The sequence below is a fragment of the Pygoscelis adeliae genome, unplaced genomic scaffold (assembly GCF_000699105.1).
Source record: "Pygoscelis adeliae isolate BGI_AS28 unplaced genomic scaffold, ASM69910v1 Scaffold457, whole genome shotgun sequence".
NCBI lineage: Eukaryota > Metazoa > Chordata > Aves > Sphenisciformes > Spheniscidae > Pygoscelis > Pygoscelis adeliae.
This window is the reverse complement of record NW_008825153.1, coordinates 222069-247729: the sequence shown is the minus strand read 5'-3', so window position 1 is coordinate 247729 and position 25661 is coordinate 222069. Positions and strand designations below refer to the sequence as shown.

General features: G+C 37.0%; 1 protein-coding gene across 9 annotated transcripts in view; it reads left to right on the top strand.

The window, feature by feature from the left end:
• Positions 1 to 25661, top strand: part of PTK2 (protein tyrosine kinase 2) — a 212688-nt gene that overhangs the window by 138016 nt on the left and 49011 nt on the right. For 4 of the 9 annotated variants that reach the window (XM_009328410.1, XM_009328409.1, XM_009328408.1 and 1 more), the window contains exons 14-19: positions 880 to 932; positions 10014 to 10097; positions 11308 to 11325; positions 15171 to 15227; positions 17780 to 17877; positions 21497 to 21581. In XM_009328410.1, the coding sequence (XP_009326685.1) occupies positions 880 to 932; positions 10014 to 10097; positions 11308 to 11325; positions 15171 to 15227; positions 17780 to 17877; positions 21497 to 21581 (395 nt within the window). The remainder of the gene's footprint in view (positions 1 to 879; positions 933 to 10013; positions 10098 to 11307; positions 11326 to 15170; positions 15228 to 17779; positions 17878 to 21496; positions 21582 to 25661) is intronic. The other 5 variants (XM_009328415.1, XM_009328414.1, XM_009328412.1 and 2 more) reach the window with 2 other exon arrangements.

Here is a 25661-nt window from a genome sequence, read left to right as displayed (position 1 = left end):
CAAGTGAGAAACACAAAATAACTTTTGAATTACATAAATTTTAACCTTTTTTTTTATTTGTAGGGATTTCTGGAATAAAATAAGGTTTGAAGGAAAAGCTTCTTCCCATTTTTGGGACAGTTTACCAAAACTGAATTTGTACGCTTGAGTCTGTTTAAACAAGGGCACCACATATGCTCTTAGCCTGACAGCAGAGGAACGGGCTTTTGTCAAATATATAAAACTACTAGCTGACACCATCTTGCATCTGGAAAGATTTGCCCTTGCCAGATGAAATTCTAGATTTGTGAAAGCATGAAGTGCAGTACTCTTGCTGTCTTACCATTAAGATTATGTTCATGTATGTACATGAAAAAAAACTTAGAAGAATTCATTGGAATTTCTGTTACTAATGAACATTTATAGCTAACTACATTTAAATTTAATTGTTTTTCTTAATTTACTTGACACGTAAATCAATTTAAAATTGTTGTACAGGGTGAGTCATCTTACAGACAAAAACTCAGTTCATACTTTATTTCCAGTAAATAATAAAGAAAGTAGAAGCGCCATCAAATTACGTACGTTGACAAAGTTTAGATGTGCACGGCTTGATCTTAAAAGTTTGTAAAACTTAGGTTTCGTTATTTCCTTGAAATTTGCTCTGTCGTCGTGAATCAGTATGCTAATTAATGGTAACGCATTCTCTCCGCTCTTACTCCCCCAGATGGGGTTTGAAATGGTAGATTCCTTTCTGACTTCTCTCCCCTTCAAAATCTGTCACTGTGGGAAATGGATTGGCCCTGCTAATTACAGTAGGTGCCCTGTTAGGATGAATTCCCAGTGTATGTGACCGTGAAGAATGTACAGCATTCAGCGATTCCAACCTCTGTTTTACAGGCTCGCCAACAATGAGAAGCAAGGAGTAAGGTCACACACGGTCTCTGTGTCAGGTAAGGCTCATTTAAAAAAAAAAAAAAAGCGAGTTTATTTATAAAGCTAGCAGATGTTTAGGCAGATTTTTCACTCAGTTAGCTCACTTCTTGCTACATGACTATTGACTTTCCCAAGACCGTAGCTGTGCTGCCTTTGTAGTGCAGTTTCTAAAGAGAAACTTTTTGCAGCTATCCTATGTAGTGTCGCTTGCAAGAACAGCCATATCTGTGCAGTAATGTAGGGCCAGAATACTTCAAAGCAAGGCTGCTTGTCAGTATTTTCACTTAGCTTTGTAATGAAGTAGAATGTTGTGGGCTAGAACTTAAATTACCTGAGTATGTGTTAATTATGAAGGAGCAGCTTTGAAAAGTGAAAATAGGCAATTAAATATTAATCATCGCTTTTCAGAAAGAAGAAACTTAATAGCTATTTTTTGTAGCTGCTATTTAGATCAAAGTGCTTAATTTTTTGCTATTGAAAATCACAAGTTAATTGAAGGATGGGCATGTGAGGTAATACATGTTGTTTCTATAGCTTATAGGCTTCTAAGATTTCTGTTAGTTACTGTGGGGTTTTTTAAGTTTTTATACTTGAGAGAGAACATTTTTCTTTTTCAGAATCTTAAATCCTTTTGAGGGATTGATTCAGTGTCTTAGTAGAATATACATTTCTAAATCCTTATACATAATATTTATTAAAGAGATTTTCAATGCCAAAGTGTATTAATATTATGATATGTTCCTATAGATTTCTAGTATTTGGCCACGAACTTCAGGAACTAATACTGTGACCCTGTGTCCACCCCTGACTTACAGGGAGGCTACAGCCCCATTTTAACATTTATGTGAGCGCTTAGTGGCACATATTCAAAAACCCGACATATTTCATATGAGAAGGAGGAAAGATACGTAGGTGTTTAATTAATTTCCTACTTTTCAGATTTCTTTCCACACCCTTAACCTTTTTTTAAAGATGTTTGAGATTCACCCCTTGGCATTAGGAAGGCCAAGTAAACAGACCTTGTGCAAGAGAATAGATGAGAGGATCTGGAATTAAAACATGTATCAAGCTGCAGAGGTGTAATAGAGCTTCATCAGTTACTGTTACCTCTCAGAGTCAAATAGCAGCTCTTCTTCCTTCAGTACCTATCAAGCAAGCATGGTAGATAAGGTGGATAAGCATGAAGCATGGTCAACTTGTTCTCTCTTGATTCTTACCTGTGTGGCTCATTTTAGCTGTTAGAAAAAGTTGAAATTTCTTAAGTGATTAGTGCTGTGCTTTTTAATCACTCCACTCATGCAAAAAAAGCTGATCTTCAGGACAAAATAGTCATACTCCCCTGCCACCTCAAATTTTCACCCTTTCAGTTTTTCTGAGAGTACTGATATACTTTTTACTATTAAAAGCAGTGATAAATGCTTACTTCGTGATCCTTTATTGCTGTCACTTCGACTTTGCAAATGTAGGTACCCTTTGCTTTGATGCATTTTATCTGAAGTAGTGTTGTGTCTCAGAGCACAAACTTGCTTCTTCTCTACTCTTTTAAAGTAGTGTTTTGATATTCATGGTGAATTTAGTTGTAATACCACATAACTCTGGAGTTTAGGGCATCACATAAAGGTGAACGATGGGCAAATGACAGCTTTGCTGTAGCACCACAGAAGAAACAAGAAGTAGCAGCGCTGGAGATGAGCTGGTTGTTCCAAGTGAACATCAAGGAAGCTGTAAGGTGCAAAGCTGGCTCCTGATGCCATAAGCAAAACAATCAAATAAAACCAGCAAATGTCCCTCCCTTTCTTTCCAATACCGAAATCGAAACCAATTAGGTATTTTTCTTATATTGTGGTAAGGTTTTGTATCTTTCCACAATGAAATCATTGTGCTTGTTTCTTGTTTTTTATAGCATGTTACAAACCACTGGAAACACTGACATAATACCGGAATGATTCAAGCCATCGCATTTATTATTCATTCTCAAGGGTTCTTTTTAATAAGGGTGCATAGAACACCGACATACTTTTTTCTGTTGTTGGTTTGGATTTTTTGCCCCAAAATTATTTGAAATGCATCGAGTGTGGCATGGATGTCAGTATATTAAATCTAAACAACAGACAGGTAGTTGAGATGAAGTTGCGTGATAAGGGTTTTTCCTCGGGAGGTGCTTTCTGTAAGAATCTCTTGAGTCCCCAAAGGAATCATCTTGTTACAAATGAAGTAATACTTCATGTAGATGTGAAGAAGTGTCACTCCTGTTGTCACATGTAAGTGATCCATCGGTATGGAACAACGGAGGCAACAGATGTACATAATGTTCAGTTAACCCGAGAGTTACAGGTCAGCAGAGTCTGACAGCTGACAGCATCCAGTGCAAAGCCAGCTGTGGGTGATGCTATCTTGGTTTGCAGAATAAGAGCTTTTCTCTGGTGACATTTAAATGACTTAGAGCTAAAGGCTTCAAATAAGACAAGCTTTTATAACTTACTGACAGCTGTAACGTCCTTCATGCCTTTGATGGTTTAAATCATAAATTAACTCTGCTGTTTGTTTTCAGTGAGATTGCTACCCTTTGTTTAAACCTCTTCCAATGCTAAAGCTGAATAGCAAAAAACCTGAGACATATTCGGCAGGAAAATTAAGCAGTAAGACATATTTATAGTATTAATACCCTTAGTTCTAAAGGAAAGTTGCACACTGAGTTCCCCACCGTACTTTGGGGAAATCAGCAATAGCCAAAAACCAGTGTAGAACATGATTTGGTGGTCTAAAAGTTCAGGTATTTGTCTGCAGTTTTGTAGGTTTAAAAATGAGCCTGTTAATGAAAGACACCTTGTCTTTCTTTTTGAAGTATTTATTAACAAACCTTGAAATATTTCTGGTCTAGTGAAATGAAAACTTGTTCTTTCCAAGTGTTTCAATATTCCAAAGCCTACAAAGGTAGAAGGTTTTTAAATACTTCTTTTTTTTTTTTTTTTTGCTCTAAATAAAGGCCTTTTCAAACTAGTGAAGGGTGAAGTTGCTTTCAGGAATCCAAAGCAGCAGATTGCTGGACCTGGGAGCAAGAAGTGTTCTCTTACGGCTGTGTGTCACTGAACCAGGTTTCACCACACACCTCTTACTGCATGCTTCTGTTTCTGTTTCTTCTGGTATTATTTGTCTGCCTTGCTTCTTCAAATTATATGTTCCTTGCAGTGGGCACTGTCTTTCACTGCGTGCCCAAGTAAAATGCCTGCCAGATTCCCCCCATTTTTTAAAGCGTAGTAATTTTATCCCTCAAATTTTACGCTTGCATAGGATTATAAATAAATACAAATAAGAAGCCAAATTAAATGAGTTGGATTTCAGATTTCTTTGGTATACATCTGATGTTTTTGGTTAAGTTACTGTGATTCACCAGAAGCAATGAGTGTTCTAGCTAATAGATAGGTAGTTCCATCTTTTATCTCCTCCCTCTACTTCTGGGCTTGCACAAAAAAAGAATTCTTTGTACTTAGCCAAGAGAGTACACTCAGGAAACAGTAAGGCTAAACCATTTGCTGTGTGCAAATAGTATATCAAATTTGTAAGAAGCAGCATACCGGTTTACTGTAATTTCATTGACTAGATTTCCTCCTGTTTTGCTTGGAATCACCTTATTAAAATGCTCTACTCTAGCCTACAGGAACTTATTTTGGCCAGCAGTTTGTTTTGATAGAGCAAACATTAGCCATAGTAAGGTGATGCACGTATTTCCTGATACACATATTTCCAAAAATAATAATTTACCTACTCAATTATATATTATAAAAAGTTCTTCATAAAATGAAATCAATAACGCCTTAGTTTACTTGCTCCCTTTATGTAAAAAGGAGCAAATTCTTTCTGACACAGAGTTCTTTCGTTTCTCCTGCCCCATCCTCGCTTATGTAAATATGACTAGGAAGAATAAATATGCTTTTCCATCCTTTGGCTAATCGTTGTGCCTCCTTTGCACTAGAGAATTCTGTGGACATAAATTTTTTTAATGGTAGCTCAAACGTTACTTTACATGCAGTGCTACAGAATATGACATTTCAGGCCCACTTGTTTCAGTGAGTATTGAACAAGCAGAGTATTGAACAAGTCTTGGCAGTGTTACGTTCTTGGCAGTGTTAGGCTTACGGTTAGACTCGACCTTAAGGGTCTTTTCCAACCTAAATGATTCTAAGCAGTCACTCTTGGCATTTGGATAGTCAGGGACTGCTGAATAAAATAACGTGTTTGTGGGGAGGGAGCTGTAACTGGAAAGATGACAGTAAGGAAGAAGATGAGTTGCTCTGCAGGAGCCAGCACAAGGCGCATGCCTGAAGGGGGTTTTTAGGGCCTGCCACAGGGTTGGTCTTGGTTCAAAGTGGGTGCTGGTTTTGCAGCTTTAGTATGTGCTTATTTGGTGAAGGAAATTGAAAGGTGTTTAAACATATGATCGCTGTTTCAGATGTTAAGGCAGGCTATTTAAGCCATCTAAGTAACAGACCTCAGGACACATGCCTTTAATAGGGAAATAGGTATCTTAAAGAGAAATTTGTATGTCATCTTGATCCCTAGCTGGCGTGGCTGTTGTTACTAACTCAAGTAGCATTTTAAAGTCAAAAGGGCTGTAGCTGTAAGTGCATGGTAATATGATGGCGTAAGTTTCTAATAATGCCGGTGTGCCATTGCCTCTCTGTAGAGGAAAAAAAGCAAATTTGTTTGCTTGTAGTGACTCTGTAAGAAATGATAACTGCATCCTATGGTTTAGATATATCCAGTAACATGGCCTGTGAAGGAGAAATCCGATCTCTTGGAGAGAGCTTCCTTACAGAACTGGAGGGTTTTTAACATCCTGAAAGAGGGGCTTCTCAGCAAGTTTCCAGGTTCTGCCTTAGAATCACAGATTTACAGTATAATATCATTACAGTTAAATCACATACTGTGGTTAACTCCTGGTTATGGCAGTGAAGTGGCATGAGAGTTCTTCTCTAAGGTGCTATTACGAGCAGATCCTGTTTGAAGTAGTTGCCAATTTAGTCATACCATTTAGCTGAAATCTCAATTTGAATGAAAAAATTTCTCTTTTGAAGAAGATAAGCATGATTGATGTGAGATTTTAGCATGCAGAAAAAAATTATATGGTATAGTTCATCTGTGAGAGAGACTTCCAGTAGGTTACCTAGAACAAACTGAAATATAACAGAAGCCAAATGTCAAAACACAACAAGCAGGAGAGAAAAAAATAATAAATATATTCACCTGATTTCAGTATTACAACACCTAAAAATGTTCTTAATGAAGGAGATGTTGACATATGAAGGGACCTGAATGTACGGGTGAATGATGCAGGCTAATCACAAGCAAAGCTGTGAGCAAGGATGGAAGGACAAATACAATTTTGTTGAATCCCTTCTGCTTGCAAAGCACAGTGCATGCTCTGTTTCTTGATTCTTGTGCTCAAAATGAAGGTCTGCCCTGTGCTCAACTCTGAAAGAGTTTCTTGTGTAGGACTTGTATTTCCTAGTTCCATTTAAATTTAGTTGGTAGGGGAAAAAGGTGTTCTCTGCTTGAGGTTGTAAAATTGGGTTTTTTTAATGTTCATTTTATCAAGTCACTCCAAAAAGACAATGCTGAAAAGCGTAAGTAAATTTTTAAGATGAAAAATTGTATCTTGAGTGCTTATGACGGTGTCGGCTAGCTCAGTTATGTCGTAGTCTACAGCTCACTTCTTCTGAAGAGAAAGACTAACAGTCTTAGCATAAATTACATAGTTACACATTCAAATTATTAAGTAATTGGAGGAATATAAAGGCTCTGTACAACTGTACCTCTGCCATATCGTCACAGGACTGGGAGGCATTCAAGCCTAAGATTTACTGCAGATTAATTTTACAAACCTTGAGCAAGTAATTAGTCTCCACGTTCACAAAGGGAGTTACTTGCTTCTTAGCTCACCCAGCTATTCCGCTGATTAGTAAGATAATATAGTTAAAAATACCTGTAATGCTAATAAATAACAATATTTCAAATTCCCATCACAGTTGAATAGACTGGTATTGTTATCTTTTTGTATTTTAGACTGACTAAAATGCTTCTTTTCATGGATAAGACGACCAGAATGAACTGTGGTGACAGTCCAAACAGATTTCTTCCATATCAGTGCTTAGGAAGTTACTGCATTGATTTCATCAGTGTGTGTTGTTGGTTCAAGAGTTCTTACCCTCCTGCGCTCCTCCTTTTGTGATCCATTCGTTTGATTTGAGCAGATGCTTTTGCTTTGGTAGTAATAACGCTGTAGTATGACTAAAGAAATGTTCCGTGCAGTATTAGGTTTGGGTTTTTGTTGTTTATGTATAAACACACTTGATGTGACAACTGCATAGTGCTCATTTTGTTTCAAAAGCTTGAAAACAAATAGGTTTATTACTTCTACAGATTTTTTTTTCAGGGTTTTTCCTCAAACTGGTTCAGGAGTGTACGACTGAAATAGAATGGGACATTATCAGTTTCAGCCTTCCAGTATTGGTTATCTACTCATACAGTTCTAATGAGGAGCTCCAGTAGTAACTGCCCTCTAGCCTGGTCGCTTCCTTTCTAACATAGTCTGTTGCATAGCAAGTGATTTGTTCTTTTTTTTTTTTTTTTAACACAATAATTTTAGTGAATCTTTAGTATTGAGAAGAGGAATTAAATAAAAAAAAAAAGAAGCCCAGTGCCGTTTTCAGCAGCATTTCTGAGCTTTACGGGCTTTTAGGTAGACGCCAGTGATATCCCGGCTGGAAGCTGGTGTGGAATGGTGGAAATCCTTCTAAGTAGTACTCATTTCAAGCAAGTATTGTCTAAGCTCCTGAAAAAGCATTGGAACTTTTTTTTTTTTTTTTTTTTTTTTTTAACTTAGAATCAACTCTACCTAAATAAACTTTCTTTTGTAGCTAGACTTGAAAGTATGGTAAGTTTAAGGCAAAGCAGTCTTCCATTTAGTCTGGCAGAATAGTTGAACAAACTTTAGACAGTAAATTGTAAAGGCAAAGTTTGAAATGCAGAAGACGAGTTGGACTGAGTATCACAGGGCATCAGGACATGTACAATGATGAATTGAAAACACCTTTGTCATTTCAATGTGCCCTTCATATGAAATAGGTTAGTCAGGTTTCAGACAGCTTCTGCTACCCATGTATCGACATAAGATTGACGAGCATTTCAGCATTTCAAGTTTAAATTAGCTTTGTAGCCTGAGCAGACAGGTCAAGAGTTGAAACATGTCTTCCCTTTTAGATAGCTTACATTGCTTCCAGTGACTCTATACCTGTTCTTCTGTTTCAGTAGGGAGTATTGGATTCCTTTATTCTCATTTCAGTACCTTTTCAGTAGTCTTTTAAAATAGCTGTAGTATTTTTTTCTTTTCTTTCATACGGTGTCTAAAGCTTTTTATGACTTACCTCAGATTTATGTTAGAACGATAGCACTGAAAATTGTGCTATGTGATGTTAGGAAGATAAATCCCTAGGATTGCGGTAATGTGGTATACACAGAAATACTGATACACTAACTTATTCAATAATTTTGCTGTCTCCTTGCACCTCTTCTAGTTTTTAGCATTGAATCTGATTAATGTTCTGTCATTTTCAATTATATGTACATTTTCACAACTGATGAATGATTTCTGTTTGTTTAATCACCCCAGTAGTTTTCATAATGGTACTTTTTTGTTGTTTAGGATACAATGATAAATCTCACCCACTTGCTTTAACTTTGGATTAAAATTGCCATCTTAGCAAAGAATGGATTGTACGTAGTAGTGTGTTACCCATTAGATTTGCATGCATGAAATTCAACATGCACCCTCCAGACTAGACAGTGATTGAACACACTTAATACACCTTTAAAAAAATTCTGCACCTTATCCCTCAAAATCTGGCCACTAAAAACTGCACAACTATGTATAAGATAGTGCTTTTGTGTAAGTATAGCTGCTTTGATGGTTCTTAGGTTTCCAGAATCTATGAAAAATGTGAAGTTATTTTTATTAAAAGGTAACTCTCCTTTTCCACCCTCCCTCCACTCCTCCCACCATTGACTGGTACGCTGTGCCAGCATGCTGCTTCTGTGGTACTGGGCTTCTCTTTTAACACCTGTACCTCCAGCCTGTATAACTCAAGGTGGCTGGACCTCACTCTTGAGTTTTGACTGTGAAGGACTACCAGCAACAAGATATGCGGGTTTTTAGTCGATTGGCTTTTTAAACCACCTCTCACATTTCCTGAGATAGAGGAGAGAGGGAAAAGAGGAAAACAGAGAGGAGCGAACAGATGACAAGAGAAATAAAAGGAGCAGCTATCCTCAGGTTCTTAGTGTCGTCTTGTGTCCTTCTTTCTCACCTCATGAAATCAGTTGTGGCTTCTGTGTATTTTCTCCTACTCAAAAATCTCTCTCCTCCTAAGCGCTTTGCTAGTTAAATGCAGTAGGGTGACTAGGAAAGGGGACAGTGAGGACAGTACCATGGGGCGTCCAGCCAGAGATCTTTGGAAAGGTAGAATATCAATTGGCAAGACAGGTCTGCACTGGGGATAAAACTCCAGTGGCAGATTTCAGATCGTAAAATATGTCAGTGTTGTATTTCAGTGGGACAGAGAAACTGTGTTTTTCCTTGTTCTATGTAACCCTGCTGTGTGAAATACTTGTTTTGTGTTAAGTTCTTTTAAGGGTCCAGAAAGTCAATATGTCCATGTTTAAGTCTGGTGACTGCCACTTAAATCAGAATTTAGCTATAGCACAGTCTGGTAGAATTTAGATGGGGAGCTTGCAAAAGCAGGTTATGCTTCTGGGATAGACAATGTTTTTTGTGTTGTCAATGGATGGTATATATAGTTGGCAAAAGCTGACTTTTTAATAGATTCTAGTCTCACTTTTAAAAATTGAAATAACTTTGCTGTAGAAGCAAATGCTTTAGAGTTTCGACAACATTTGTATATCCATTTGCATATACAGAATTGTAATGTAAACCTTTACTTTTATGTTCATTCATTGTAGATGTTCTCTCCAGTCTCTTTTTCTTTTATTTCCAAATAATTTGTTTCTGTTTTTCTCTTTCCTTTTCTTGCCTCTTTGTAAAGGAGTCAATCACTGTCAGCATAAAGTAAAGAAAGCTAGACGCTTTCTCCCTTTCGTCTTCTGTTCCCATGAGCCGCCGCCTAAGGGTACTGCACTGCTCTTTGTATAGGCTGCCTTATTAACCCAAAAGCTGAATATACTAACGCAGTATAACGCAATATACTTTTTTTTACTACTTTAGCCTCAGGTAAACAGAGTTCCAAGAATAATTTCATTAAATTTCTGCTACGGCTTTACTCCTATTGAATTGGATTTTCATGCAGTGTCACAAACTTGCTGGTCCCCATTTTTATGGGGGACTTACTTTTAAGCATCATATTCTACAATGACAAACAAATCAATAATTCCATTTCTATAGCTATGCAGCCCCTGTATACCCATGGGGTATTTGGTTAATATATTTTTACTTCATTCTTGGACCCCTGATACAGCATGCTTATGAATGAAATAGAATAGCAATAATAAGCATCAGCTAAGATAATTTTGAATTAAATATTGAATACAGTGATGCTTTTGGCTGCATACTGGTTCAGCATTTGGTCTGGACCAGTTTGGCTTTGTTAGGGGTAAGAAGAATTGGAGTAATAGGTGCATTACTTTTACACCATTAATGCTCATTTTCCTTTTATTTATAAATAATGTCTAAAGTGCATCAGCTTGTGCTGTGGGTATCGGTGTGGAATAGGGCCGCTACCATAAATGCAGAATATGGTGCTCATGAACAGCTTCCCAGTAGAGTTGCTCCCTCTGCCACTCGTTTAAATTTCAGCTCTGTGTAACTGAAATATGCTCTGTATAATTGTTAGATGGTTCCATTTCTTATGTCTTAGTGATAGCACAGGAGTGCATTTCCTTTGAAAGGGGGAACACCAGCTCTAGTTATCCAAAGTTGTAAGTGTGTGTGAAAAGTCAAATGGAACTGACTCATCTGGCTGTAGGAGATCTGTTTTCTAGTGAAGTATTGACTTAAACCAGAAATTGGCATTTCTTAACAATGCATTAAAATAGTTCCACTCCAAAATTTAATTTTTGTGTAAATTTGTGTTTGAAAGTCATTAACTCTGTTTCATCATACAAGCTTCTTAGAACATACCTTTGTCCCTTGGGTTTTAGGCAAGAAGTCTTAAATTCTGCTACTTTTCTGGTTTCTCTTGAGTCAGGTATATAATATAACTGCAGTCTGAATACTTTTGGATTACTCATGAATTTAATAGTATATTTTCCCCTCCCCCTTCTCTGTCCCTTCTCTCTCCCCCTCTGTTTTTCTCTTTCCTTGCATGCCACCTGGATCTGCAGATGAAATTAGTGGGGACGGTAATACGTTTTCTAGTCTGTGTGTTACTAACGTGCAATATGCAACTCTTATATCCATATACCACTTAATGCACATTTCAGTAATAAATTTTATACAGATTTTAGTATTAAAAAGCAGTCTGCTTTGGACATTAGCCAATAAATATTGTACTTTACAGGCTGTGCAACTAACACTTTCTGCTAAACTGGAATTGAAAAAGGAAAAACGATTTCAAACACCCAGGGATGTGGTATTGCATGCGTTTGCAATGGAAGTTCTGGCATGATGCAAAGAAGGTTTATAGGTTTGCAAGAGTGTCCATTCAGTTTGATTGAAATGGTTGTATAACAGAATTTTTTTGGTCAGTGGGTGAGATCAATGGAGGCAACACGTGAGAAATGAGTCTATTAAGTGATGCTTTAAAGGCATGGTTGCATCAGAGTGCTCTGTAGTCCGCTGCTGCTTCTTGCATAAAAAGAAGCTGTACAAGATAGATTAATGTAGATTGAATACATGAAATATTAATCAGGTTTCAGCTACTCAAACTGCTAATTTTAAAGACAGATTTTAATGTTTTTCTTCAAAACTTTGAAACTTATGATAAAATATTTAACTTCTCCAGACTTTATAAGTCTTTTTTTCTAGAAAATACTGATTTGCTATCCTCTGAAAACAAGTTGGGTTTTGGTTTTGTTTTTTAAAGAGATTTTTAGCTATTTTTCTAAAGGATTCCATCAGATGTTGGGAAAAAGTCAAGCTGTTACTACTGATAGTGTATGTAACTTTATTCTTATAAGTGGGAGGTACTAAAAGGGCATTAAAAAGCAGTATGTAAAGGAAGGCGATAAGAAGTCCTTTCTCTCCTTCAGATATAAATCAAAGATACTACTACACCAATTTTCTTTCTTAAACATTAAAAACTCAAAGGACATTTTTTCCATCATAAATTCAGAAATTGTATTTCAGATATTAACCCTGTATAGCTTTTTATTGGTGCTTATCTTCTTTCATAAATTATGGGCTCTGATAAATGGGAAAAAATAATGAAAAGGGAAATTTCGAACAGGTGATTAAGATAATGGATTAGCTATTATGGATTTAATATCCTAGGATGTTTTTTCCTGCTGTTTAATAAATGCATTCAGATTTAGTAAAGCTCAAATAGGCTCATCCACCTGTACCACCAGCACTGTATCTTTGTCCAAAAGTGACCTATTCGTTTTTCCATCTAGAAGAATCTGGGGTTGACCAACAGGTGAAAAGGTTCAGTGCTGGTTTTAAAATGTGCGAGAGAGCAGCAGTAATGAGCCCTATTTTTAAATCTTAGCATTTTTAGACTTATCAAGGGCCTCAAAGATAGAACATCTCCTGGAATCACTGCTTTGTTGTGAGTGTTTAGCTCTTGAGACTGCTAGAGCACATCCTTCTTCATAAAGCAGCCTGGAGAGCCTTGCCCAGCTGAGTTTTGCTTTAGACTCCGCATGGGTTCTGGAATATCTCTTAGCAGGCATAGTCATAGTTCTAAAACTATGGTTTTAGAACTTGGTAGTAGTCTCATACTATAGGACTCTAATCGTGGGGTAAAGGCTGCATGTGAGAGAGGTCAGTTATCTTTGTTGCAGAAACTTTGAGCACATCACTGTTAATGCCTTGATTGAATTTTCCTCTAATTCCCAGAAACAATGCCAGACGTGCAGGAATTATTTTCTGAATTCTTATTATATATTCCTCTCCAGAGTGTTAAATGTGTAACACAAATATTTGTTTAGTTAATTGCATACATTTAATTTATTTGGATTGGCTACTAAAGACCCTTTAGTTTCAGGATGGTTTTAGGCAATGTATCAAAACCATGTAAAGTGCTCTGTGGTGTTCTGATAATGCTTTTATTGTGAATTAACTTCATTAATTTAAAATAGAGAGATGAACAAGCCAAGCCATTTATCACAGTTTGTAAGCACTGTTCCATAATTTAGTGTGACAAATGTTTTGTTTTTTTAAAGACCTGTGTGGCACCAGTTCTAGTTTCCAAACTTTTTAAGTTCTTCTCAACTATGTTTATAACATCTTTCATTCGGTCCTTTTTTTTTTTATGTAGATTAAGAACTTTCTGGTATCCTCAAATATTAGCTTGTAACAATAATTGATCTATATCACACTTAACAAAAGTCAAAAGCATCTTACCACAATACTACAAGGAAGCAGAGTGATTTATCCCCATCACATTGGTGTCGCAGTAATGATTTCTTTCAAATGGATGCTTATTTTCTAGATCAAACTGGGGCTTATTTTCTACAAAAAAAATGAGTATAATGTAGGGAGGAAAAAACATACCAAGAAAGAGATTAGTGCCTCTGGAGTATGCTGCCTGTTTAGAATTGTGCACTGTCTTTATAATTAATTGACTTTTCATTAGGTGACTCTGTTTTGCTGTGTCCTAAATAGCAATTGCCTAGCAAAAATTTAGATGGCATAGAATTCCCTGATTCTGTTTTTACAAGTCATGGTATATTCCTACAGGAGTTTAAAAGAAAAATAGCTTGAATTTTATTTAAGTAGTACGAAGTTCGGATCATAAAACTACATTTACTCACTGAAGTGTGTTGAACTTCGAAGGTTATAGGCAACCTTTAATTTCCTAATTGTTGAATAATCAGTTTGTATGAAAATTAAGCCTCTTGTTTATGTGTGTGTATAATATTTATGAGCCTTGCTCTGGTTTCAGAGTTGTCTTAAGCTGGTTCAACTGAGGGCTGCTGCCAAAAGGAATCATCCCATCCTTCTTTCCAGTCTCACTGTGGCTTTGTCCCATTCACCGTTCAGAAACCATACCTCTAGAAATGATGCCAGGGAGTTGTAGGGATATGCGTATGCTCCAGGGCAGATGGGGAAAAAGGGGGAGTAAATCATGCCTTTCTGAGGTGGTCCAGTATGTGATCACCTGAAACCAACCATGAAAACTGCATACTGGATTTGAAATCATTCAATTTTGAGAACCTATCTATGCATTTAAAGTTGGTGAGTTGAATTTAACAGCCCTGCAGTGAAAAATTATCTCACTGTTGTGGACTGGTTTTGTAACCCCTGGAGGAATTTATCTGACCTTTAGGAAATGACCTATGCACTCTGGAAGTTCTCTAGAGCAAGAGAAAGACCTTCTGATATGACTTGACACCATGTAAAGCATTTTGAGAACAAATGATGTAAAAGTCGTAAGTTCTAAACGGAGGAAGAAATACACTATCATTTTTCAGAAAATTTTGAGAACTGGTTGTTTGCAAACGTTGTCCATGAGAGGAAAATTGAGACTAATGCAAGAGAAATGGGTGTAAGGCAAGAATGTGACTTAAAAGATCGTTATGCTCTAGAAGACTATGGAAAATAACTCACCTTGCCATACTAACAGTAGGTAGATGCTGCCCTGGAACATCTTTACTGTCTGTTCTGCCTGTTTGACATAAAAAACTAGCAAACTATTATTCACACTTTATTGAAGGTAAAGCAAGTTAATCCATTAATAATGTTTTCTCTTTACTGCAGTGGAATTTGCTGTTAAAAAGATTTTCTTTTTAAGTCAACAGTTTAGATGGGTTTCAGTTACAGAACGTGAACTTTTTTGAATACAAATGAATCTTCCTTTTATTCGTTGTTGAATGCATCTATGTGACGTAGTATAATTGGCACTGAGGTCATTATCATACCATAAATTATGCATGAGCAAGTTTTATTCATGCTATTGTAAATGCGTCCCAGCAATGTTGAAGTTGGGGGTTGTGACATATCAGCCTTGATAAATTGGAGATATTGTTCTGGAGAATTGTTTTCATCTGCTTTTCCCGAAACTCTTCAATTCCTCCCTTTACAGAGACAGATGACTATGCAGAGATTATAGATGAAGAAGATACTTACACAATGCCATCAAGTAAGTATGGTAGTTAACTTGGGAACTTTTCTATCTGAAAGCTTTGGTTTAGCAGGGACTGAATCTTATATTTCAGCCCTAAGTAATATGTTTGCAAAGAAAATATTCTTTATGATGTTTTGAAAACTCATAGATTCAGTGTTTTTCAAGTTCAGGTTTTGAAGCAAATAGACCAAATTCTGTTTTGCTGCTGTCAGTGACTTCACAGTGAAATTCCTTTTATGTCTCAAAGGAATTTTGAGATTTTTTTTATTTTTTTGATTGTGATGCTGAACACAGCACTTAAAGAAAGAATGGATAAGATTTCTGTGATAAGAGCAAACAATTTGGAAAGCTTCTGTGTATTGCTGTCTAACTGTATCTCACCCTTGCTCTATGACAGACTTGCTGCTCTCAAATTCTGTGATAGAGGAAAGTCATCTGTACCACATGCAATTGTGTTAAAGATGAAAAACTTTAGGAACAAAAATGAAAATTCAAAGTTCTTCTGAGTCTTCATCTTTGAATTCAAAAAAATGTTGCCTTAGCCACCACAAGGATTTTGTCTTACGGCATATTTGAATTATAATATAATCTTAAACTGTCTAAGATTAAGACAGTTTAAGCCTTAGTAAGTAAGGCTACCTAATTTAATGTGAAAGACTAGTATTCTGATTTTAAAAGTTGTGTCTGAGAAATTACAGTTGTGTTTTGGCAACCAAGGATTTCTCTAAAAGTAGACAATCCGTTGATATGCAAACCTGCAAAAACATCAGGTCTGGTTCGTGTAAGAGGGGAGGATAGTCCTAAACTGGTACCATGTTCTGCTGAAGAGCCATGAAGGATTTCTAGTTTACCATGTGGCAGGAATGTTTCATGATCACTTCAGTCTTTACAACATAGTTTCCACTACTGTGGAAAATATTTAAAAACCAAGAATATATGTTTTGGAAAAACATATATATTTGAATGTAAATATTTGAAAAGCAAGAATATATGTTTTCCAGAAATAAACAGTGTGTTTTGAATGTCTTGCAGTAAGTCACTACATGATTCTACTAAGTTAATTGCAGGATCAAAAAGTACTGTGATAAATTATATCCTTTATTTTTTGTTAACATATTAACATTGTGTGATCCACCCCCCACCCCCAGTTTTTTCATTTAAATTCTCATGGAAGTAATTACTTGTGGGCCCAGCCCTGGATGATGCTGAACGCTTAAGTATGCCTTCAATTCAAATGGGCTGTTGAAGTGAAATTCATTAAGTTCTTTGCTGGGTTGAAGTGGACTCAAGTGTTCAGCTCTCAAAGGACTGAGTCAGTAAAGATCACAAGAACAGACCTGTGACTTCTGCTAATGTAAACTTAAAATTGCATCAGTATCTTTCTTCATTTTTTAAAACAATGTTAAAAAATGTTTGTCCTTGTCTTGATTTTAAGAAGCTATATCTAAGTAAGCATTTGATTTTTCTCTTAATTGCACTGCAGAAAGCTATGGAATAGATGAAGGTAACAGGAGACCCTTTACCCATCCCTGTATGCTTGCAATTTGGAATGATGTGGAATTTTTAAGTTTACTATTCACTTTCATTTAATAAACATTATTTATTTATAGTTAAACCAGTTAGCTTTGGGATTTTAAAGAGGAAAATGCAGTACTTAAAAAAAGACATGAAAAGGCATTTATCACTTTGTTATCCAGCTCTAGATGACATTATTTCTGTAGTGTTAATGAAGTCAAAATCATCAGTCATGAAGTCCTAAGCTGGTTGATTATTTTTTTTTCTCTGAATAATCTCTCTGAATAGAGGTGAAAACATATACTGTACATGCTTTTCTGCTATTCCTGAAATATTTTTCCATGTCTGCTAGAAATTAAATTGCAAATGAAGTAATTCAATTGCAATTGATTAAATGTTTTGCTGAAGTACTGAACCATTTTTAATAGTAATATTCTCAGTCTATTAAACAACCAACTTAACAAAATTGCTTAAGTCCACAAAACATATCAATTTTACTTCAATTACACACTATTGATAGAGGTGTAGTCCACTGAAAATTCTGCTCTTTAATTTTATCTTTATTTGCCATGCTCTTGTTTCTGTATTTTTTCTTGCAGTTACCTCTTTAAAAATTCTCCGGGCTCATTTGATGGTTCCAAAATCTAAAATACCGCATAGTGGAGTTCTCTTAAACATATAAAGGGATGTGTGCTAAGGCTGTATTTAATATCATAGGTATTGCCCTAGGATATTTGTATTCTTTGTCTTTTACTAGCTATAATTAAGAAGGATTCAATTACGTCTATTGCATTGAAATAAACAGTGCATAGTAGTTAATTTAGCAAATTAGATTTCACAATTCCTTTTTCATTGCTTTGATTCAAACATTTGTTTAAGAGGTTTCCACTGTGTGTATACAGCATTTGTATAGGTTGGTGTGCAGCAAAAGTTAATCTTAGCTATTCATATGTGAGACATTTGAGTGACTTACTTTGAGTTTCGTATCTTGTGAATTATTTCTTTGCCCTTCATCAGAAATTTGCTATTTTAAGTGCATTATATTCTTATAGCCAGAGATTATGAAATTCAAAGGGAGAGAATTGAACTGGGGCGCTGCATTGGTGAAGGACAGTTTGGAGATGTACACCAAGGCGTTTACATGAGTCCGGTAAGCCTCACTTCTGAAATAAAAAAAACCCAAACAATAAAACCTTTCTAGTTAAAAAATAAAATAAAAAATAAATGTATTCCTCCGATGCCTTAGTCTGAGTCTTCCAGAACAAATGAAAATTGACTTTGTAATTTATTTTTCAGAATAATCAGCATGTAGAGAATATTTCCCATGTTTCAGATAAGAAGAAAACTAGCTCCAGAGTAGTTTCTCTGCTCCTATATCCCCATTTTTTTATAGATTGGGAAAGGAATCAAAAAAGCCAAGTAAAGTAAATTATTCAGGACTGTACCAAAGCCACTGGCTGAGTCGAAATTAGAAGTTGTTGCTTTCAACCCCGACCATACACTTTCTTCTTTATTTTGAGTGTGTCCAAGCATGGTAAGCACACGTCCCTTTGGCCGTACTCCCCTATTGAGCGTTCAGTGCTTTAGAACCTTTGCCAGAGTTTAAAACAGTATTTATGGGTGTTCAGCCTGATTTGGGGTTAGGTTCAGCGTTCAGTGCAGAAGCTGCCAACTGTGTCAGGATAAACTAGTCTAAATACAGAGAAGAAATTTTAGTCTGTTATGCTGGAAGGGCAGTAGCCTGCAACAGAGGGACAATAATGTTAAACAAATGTGTCTGTTTCGCCAGTGAGCGTCTCACTGTATCTCTCACAAAGCAGCTTGTATGTTAATAAAGTTACTACTTTTTCCTGAAAGAGAAGAGACAAAAAACTTGCGGAGTGCTCCAGCAAAACCCCAGTGCACAAGAGTCACCTCAGTGAAACCAGTGAGGTTGGCGGGACTGGTGTAATTTAGGCCGGTGCTTATGTGTTTTTCTAGACTGCAACCACAAAGATGAGGATTGCAATTTAAATGGATGAAAAATTAAGTTTGTGGAAAAAAGCAAGAGAAAGCTGGAAAATTATTTCATTTCAACCAAATTCAAGCTAATAATAAACTAATTGTGCAAGTGCAAAATGAAGATTTATTTCTCATTTGAAGAAATTAAGTGTCTGGATTTTCAATAGATGAGGTAATTCATGTGGGCAACAATCTAGTTCTAACTTCAGAAACAGTATTTCCCAGAAACAGCTGGTTAGTGTCTTGGGCTTGGTGGGTTAAATAAATACTTCTTTAATGCAATATTTAAGTAAATAAATAAGGATATATGTTATATATTTCAGACAAGTTTGAAGTCTGTTCTGATACCTTAATTTAGGGAAGCAGTTCTGATATATTTTGCATTAAGGGAGATCCTTATTTTTCATTTAATCCTGTCCAAGTTAACAGGAGTACTTGAGGAGTAGTGTTTCACTGAACTTGGGGCACAGTGGATAAATCTAGTGCTCTGTAAAACCAATTAAAGACCCCTTTTCTTAGGGACAATTGTTCTGAAAATGCTGTCTCTCTCCGTTCTTTTTCTTGAATTGGAAAACAGATTTTATTTAGTCATCCTGTATTTAGTGTAAGTTTTTTAAATGCCAACCTGCTGATTACTTTTATTAATAAAATTTTACTACATTTAAGACACTTGAATATGTGAAGGGAAAACAGAAAGGTATTATCATTAAATTTTAATGTACTAGTCACAGAGTGTAACTTAAACTTTTGGAAGAAATCTTACAATAGATAAAAGATGAGTTACAATAACATCATAGCGTTTCCATCCTTGTATATATTCAGCTCACGTGCAAAAACATAGGGGAGATTTCTGGCCTCTTGTTCTGCTAGCTCAGATTTGAATCTGCAAAATCTCATTTATCCCTGTTCATTGCACTTGTAAAGTTCTTATTCTAGTGACTGTGCAGCATCCACCTCTTCTTGAATGCTGCTTACTAATAGGTATTCCTGAAATATCCCAACCAGCCTGTATTTATAGGATCCTGAATGGAAAATGTATGTATACGTGTAGGATCCTATTGCTCAGACATAAGCAATTCAAATAAGACTGTCTTTAAAGGCTGATTTACTGTGGGATTAATGCAAAAGTGTCATTTAAAATAGTGTTTGCTGCTCAGTGCACAAACTGTTGCCAGTCTGATATATCCTCACTGTTTTGTCTCCTTATTCGAAAACAGAAGACCAGCAAAAACCCTGATATCAGGCCTTTTCCTGTATTTATTTTGCAAAATGTCTGGAGTCTGTGCTGGTTGCAGACACTGAAACTCTTCCTTTTGATGCTAATGTTGGTTTTGAGATGTTTCAAAAACTCTCTCTTGTAACACCAGGAGAGGGATTGGTCTGGCTGGCTTCCAGAGGTCTCATCCAGTGCCAATTACTGAATGCTGATTTCAGAAGGGAATAAAATAATCTTAATTTACCACCAGTTTTTCAGTCAGTTTATGGGCATGTTTACGAACGAGAGAACGCTTTAATCAATTTTTTCCTGCAAAGTCAACTTGAAGAGCTATATTGTGAGTAACTTAGAAAGTAGACATTTAAGCCTGAAAAATATAAATATTATTCTAATTCTGATAATGGTTGTCTATAAAAATAGATTTAATAGAGCAAGCATGAGCAGACACAGAACATAACTCTCTGAATCTTCAGCTCTCACTGGTCTTAAAAACTAGGTGAGGACATACATCAACCCTGTAGCCTTTTGGGGAAAGGTTCATTTGTAATATTCCCATTAAACAATGCACAATTCCCAATTTCCCAGTTGGAAGGAAGGCATACGAGTCCTTGAGCAGACCTGTACCTAATGTAGAAGCTTAATTTTAAACCACTTCAGCTGCTTTCAGCCCATTAAGAACTTGTATGAGTGACATCATCTGAGCAATGCATGTTACTGTGAGGATACACTGTGTTGTAAAAATACCGTTTTCTAAGTAAGTTGTGGCATTTTTGAGTACTAGTGAAGCTCAAACAGCTAAAGCTTCTTTTTGGGAGAAAAACGCTTGCAGCTTCTCTGTGCTAACTTACGGAAAGGGTATTTGTAAAACATACCAAAGCAAGAAAAGATGAAAGATGCCGCCTGAACCAAGAGGCCTCCTTTGGGCTGTCTCAGTGCTTCTCATTTTTCAGTATTCAGAGGATAAGCAATCAGATGGTAAAATCTGTTTCTAATTTTGAATACGTGTTCAGTTTAACTCAGTTTTAAGCCCTTGATAGAGCAGATTGTGAAGCTAATACGTAAAATCTTTCTTTTACTTTCCTTTGCAGTTTGAGTTCAAAATTATAGCCAGTCTTTGCTCTGCAAGAGCCACAAAAAGTTCTTTATTTGGCTTTCCAGGTTGCTTGCTTGCATAAGCCAAGTGTCGTTTTTAGGCATATATTTACTTGTTTCCTCTGCTTTTGCTAAATACTGTCAAGAGTTGACCATCTGCGATAACGCAAAAAGTTTACAGTACTATTCAGTTAAACTTACTATCTTTTGTCATAGTTTTTGTACAATTTAGCATAGTTTAAAACAGATTAAATATTTCCTAGGTGCATTAGAGGTAAATGTTGTACACTAGGTGTCTTGATTATAATAATATTTTAACAGTGAAACTTTCAAAATGTAATTTCTTAACTAAAGATATTTTAGTTAATAGTAATTTTCTCTAATGCCGTTTTGCTAGAATTTTAAAGCTCTTAGCTTTTGGTGGGCTGTATTTCAGTTATTTCTCAATAATGTCTTTCAGGAAAATCCAGCTATGGCTGTTGCAATCAAAACATGTAAAAACTGCACCTCAGACAGCGTTAGAGAAAAATTCTTACAAGAAGCCTGTGAGTATTAAAATACTTCTTTTGGGGTAGCTTCTGTAACTGGTCCTTGCAAAGACTGCAGCTATCTGTGCCAGAAACTTCTGATACTAATGTAAATCTTTTATTAATATATAGCATGACCTTGCCCTCTCCTGCAATATGTGCCAGGAAGACTGCTTTACATCCTTGCATTGTCCATGTATATGATTATATGTGGTTTCTTTGATTTTCTAAATTGAAACAGTGATGTCTGAGTCCTGTAAGGCTTCAGAACCAGTTTTGGAATATTAGAGATCTGACCCTCCGTTTCCTTCTTTCTTCTTAATGAATTAAAAAACCCAGCACTTTTTTCAGTGTGTTACTTTAGAAGGTCAGGTGGTTGTCTTCGTTAACAAAGTTGCTAAAAATGTTATGTCTAAGAGAGATCTGTTTTGAAAATTCAGAATTAAAAATTATGATAGAATAAACCGTTGCCCACAAATAAATAATTGCCCACAAATATTGCCTTCCCCAAACGGTAAATTTCCTACATGGAGGAAGGCTTTTTGTTGAGGTCAATACTGACAGAAAACTTCTATAAAAATGTAGTTACTGATTTCTCTACTGTTTGGTTTTGTAAGCAACTTAAGATACGAGACTTAGGCCTTAATTTTTGCCTATTATCCTCTGCTGTTGTATATCTATAAATCTCGTAAAGGTATTGTATTATATGAACAAATTATTTCGTTATGGCCAGATGTTACAGTATTCTTTTATTCACTATTCCTTTGTTCAGGGATTTTTTTCTAATTGCTCAGAAAATCTCTGCTCATAGTTAATGGCTTCTTATTTTTGGATGTCAGATTTTTCTTAAATTACTATAATTTTTTCCATTACATTTCTAGCTGTTGGAAAAGTAAATACCATTGCTTACAGTAATAACTTAGCAGTCAAAGGTAGGCTGCTGTCTCTTAACAATGTAGAAAATAATTGCTCACTGAATGCTCCTTATTATGCTTTGAGCTTGACAGATTAGGAAATGCCAACGTAGTAGACAGATAAATAGTGCTTTTCAATTTTGATTTAATAGTTTTGCCACTTCTTCCTTTTTTTTATTCTAATTCCAATCTGTTACCTTTCTCTTGTTTGCATTGAGATTGTAAACTCTCTCAGAAGATACCACCTCCTAGTTTTAAGAGCACTCTTCAAAAGGCCCAAATCCAACATCCAGAGAGGCAGAGTTGGTTATTTCACTGACTTTTATTACTTAATATTTCAATATTAGGAATATTAAAATATTTTGGGGTTTTAGTTGTTTGCTTGTGGTGGAGTTTTCAGTGCTGGAAAGATTTAGTATTGATTCTTGCAAAGAGGAACACCTCAGTATAAAAAGTAGATGAAAGAAAATGTTTTTACAAGCAGCACCTGTCTCTTCATTCCTGTCTTTGTGTAGCAGTCCATTACTATTAGTGCATTTGTATATGCTAAAATACAACCCACCCAGTTTGGGGAGATTTTTATTGATCTTCCACTGGCTTTGGTAAATTTCTCCTTTCTGCAAGTAGATCATTCCTCTTACCTCTAGAAGCTGGATGGCAAAATGATGTAATAACTCTACTACCTTTCTGAATTTGTGAGTTTGTCAGCTAACATTGATTCAGTTAGTTTCTGGGAAGTACTTTCCAACAATGCAGTATTTTATGTTTAAAACTGGCAAGACCATATGATATAAACCTATTTGTGTTAATTGCCTTTCCATTGCTTTGATAATTAAAACTGTATTCCTGCTTCATTTTTACATCAGTGACGCAACGTTTCCACGTTGTAAAACATTGTAAATTGCATTGAGTTAGATTAGCACAAGAGAACCCTAAAGCTAAATAATTGGGGTTTGTTTGGAATATACACTTTATTTACCGAGATTTTAATACTAACATGGGGTTCAGATAAACTAGTTTAGCAATGCGTACTTTTTCGAGTTGTCAGAAATAGATTCCATCTCTGAAATTCCGTTTACTTCAAAAGGAAAGAGGGAAATTGAATGATTTAGGAATCTAGCTTCAATTCTATGTAGTATTTTAGCAGTTGTTATTGCCCGTTTGACATTTCACCACATTATTTTTTCCTATTTATTAATGCGTTAAGCTATGTCATTGGTAGCATTAATATTTTAAATAATATGTTATCTTAAGTTTGTCCATATAAGTTTCTTTGCAGGAAAATACGTTATTGAACTGTTGTAACAATAGGTCTTACAAACAGCATTGTCCAAGGATTTTTCTTGGGGTTTCTGGTGTTGCAAGATGTGTTGGTTATACGGCTGCTGTGTACCAGTGTACAGAAGTAGAATTCAGAGCTCATCAGAATAGGAATCCAAAAACACCTCCTGGTTTTCACTTGTGATTAATTAAAAGCCAAAAGATAGCGGTTTTTATTCTTCCCTAACTTTAGGCAAACTGAAGCAGACTTTCCAGTTTGGTAAACACCATGTATTTCTGTTGACACTACAAACTGTAAATGTACAAGAGATACTACTTTAAGATTAAATTAAGGATATTTGTCAAGATTAAATTAAGGATGTTTGTCATGCATATGTTGGAAGAGAAAATCTTAATCAGAGGACTGATGTTTCATTTAACCTACCAAACACACCTCCCCAAAACATTAGTAAGCATTGAGTCAGTCGCCGAGGCGAGCAGCTCCGATGCCGGCATGATCTGCAGCAGAGCGCGACAGCGCGGTGTCCGGGGGGGTTTCCTGAACTGGGGCGATGCCAGTGGCACTGAGAGAGCCGCCAGGAGCCAGCAGCTGTCGAGAGTGCGGCTGATGAGGCTTGGGCGGGGCCAGGAGCAACGGCGGGAGATTGAAATGGGGTGTAACCGCCACTAACAGTCACTTGCCAAGGCGATCAGCTCTGTGCCGACATGTTCCGCAGTGGAGCAGAGGATCGCGGTGTACAGGGGGGTTTCCTGAACTGGGACAACACCAGGGTTGCAGAGAGAGCTGCCAGGAGCTGGCAGCTGTCATGAGAGCCTCTGATGAGGCTTGGGCAGGGCCAGGAGCAACCTCGGCCAACCACCGCATCTGTAAAAGGCAGCCCCAGGGAGCGCTAACGACCGGGGCGGGCAAACAGGGCATGGCACAGCAGTTTGCTTGGAAGGGTGCACAGGGAGGGTGGCCTCTGGAAAATGGGCTATTTTCTTCTGGGAGCCAGACAGAGACAGCCTCCTGTTGAAACAAAATGGTTTCCACTCACCACCACAACAAAGCTGTGACTGAAACCCAGGTGGAAGTGATAAAACCTCCCTGTGTGGACACCTACACCCAGACTGACCCCCCAAGAACCAAAAGAGCTGCCCAGACCCAAAGTTGCATGGAACTCCAGAACCTGGAAGTCCCCTAGGGTCCAAAGACGGAGGTGGATGTCATGGGTGCAAGCGTGCCCAGCTGGAGGAACTCTTCAAGCAAATGGCTATGTTACAAGCAGAGCTTAACAGGCAGCGCAGTATCCTGGCATCTGAGAGATCGATGCATGATGTTGTGCACTGTCACAAGCTGAGCAGCAGCCCTGCCTTCAGACTTTGTAACGGGAAGGTAAACCTGCTTCCAACCCTGAGGTGACAGACTCAACAAACTCATAAGACAAAGGAGACTGGACTCTCATCTCTGCTTGGGGCAGGAGGAGGAATCTTCCCGTTCCCCCTGAAGTGCCCTTATGTAACAGGTATGATGCCCCGGGGCTGGAGAATGAAGAGAGAGTAACAGACAAGACCCCGGAAAGGCCAACCATGGGCCAACCACCCACCCGCATTAGAAGCGGTACCACCAGGAAAGTATGGAGGGTTTAGTAATTGTAGACTCCTTGCTGAGAGGCACCAAAGCACATGCTCCATTTGTCGCCCAGTGTTGTGGTTTAACCTCAGCCGGCAGCTAAGCACCACACAGCCGCTCGCTCACTCCCCCCCAGTGGAATGGGGGAGACAATCGGAAGGGTAAAAGTGAGAAAACTTGTGTGTTGAGATAAAGACAGTTTAATAGGTAAAGCAAAAGCCGCGCACGAAAGCAAAGCAAAACAAGGAATTCATTCACTCCTTCCCATCGGCAGGCAGGTGTTCAGCCATC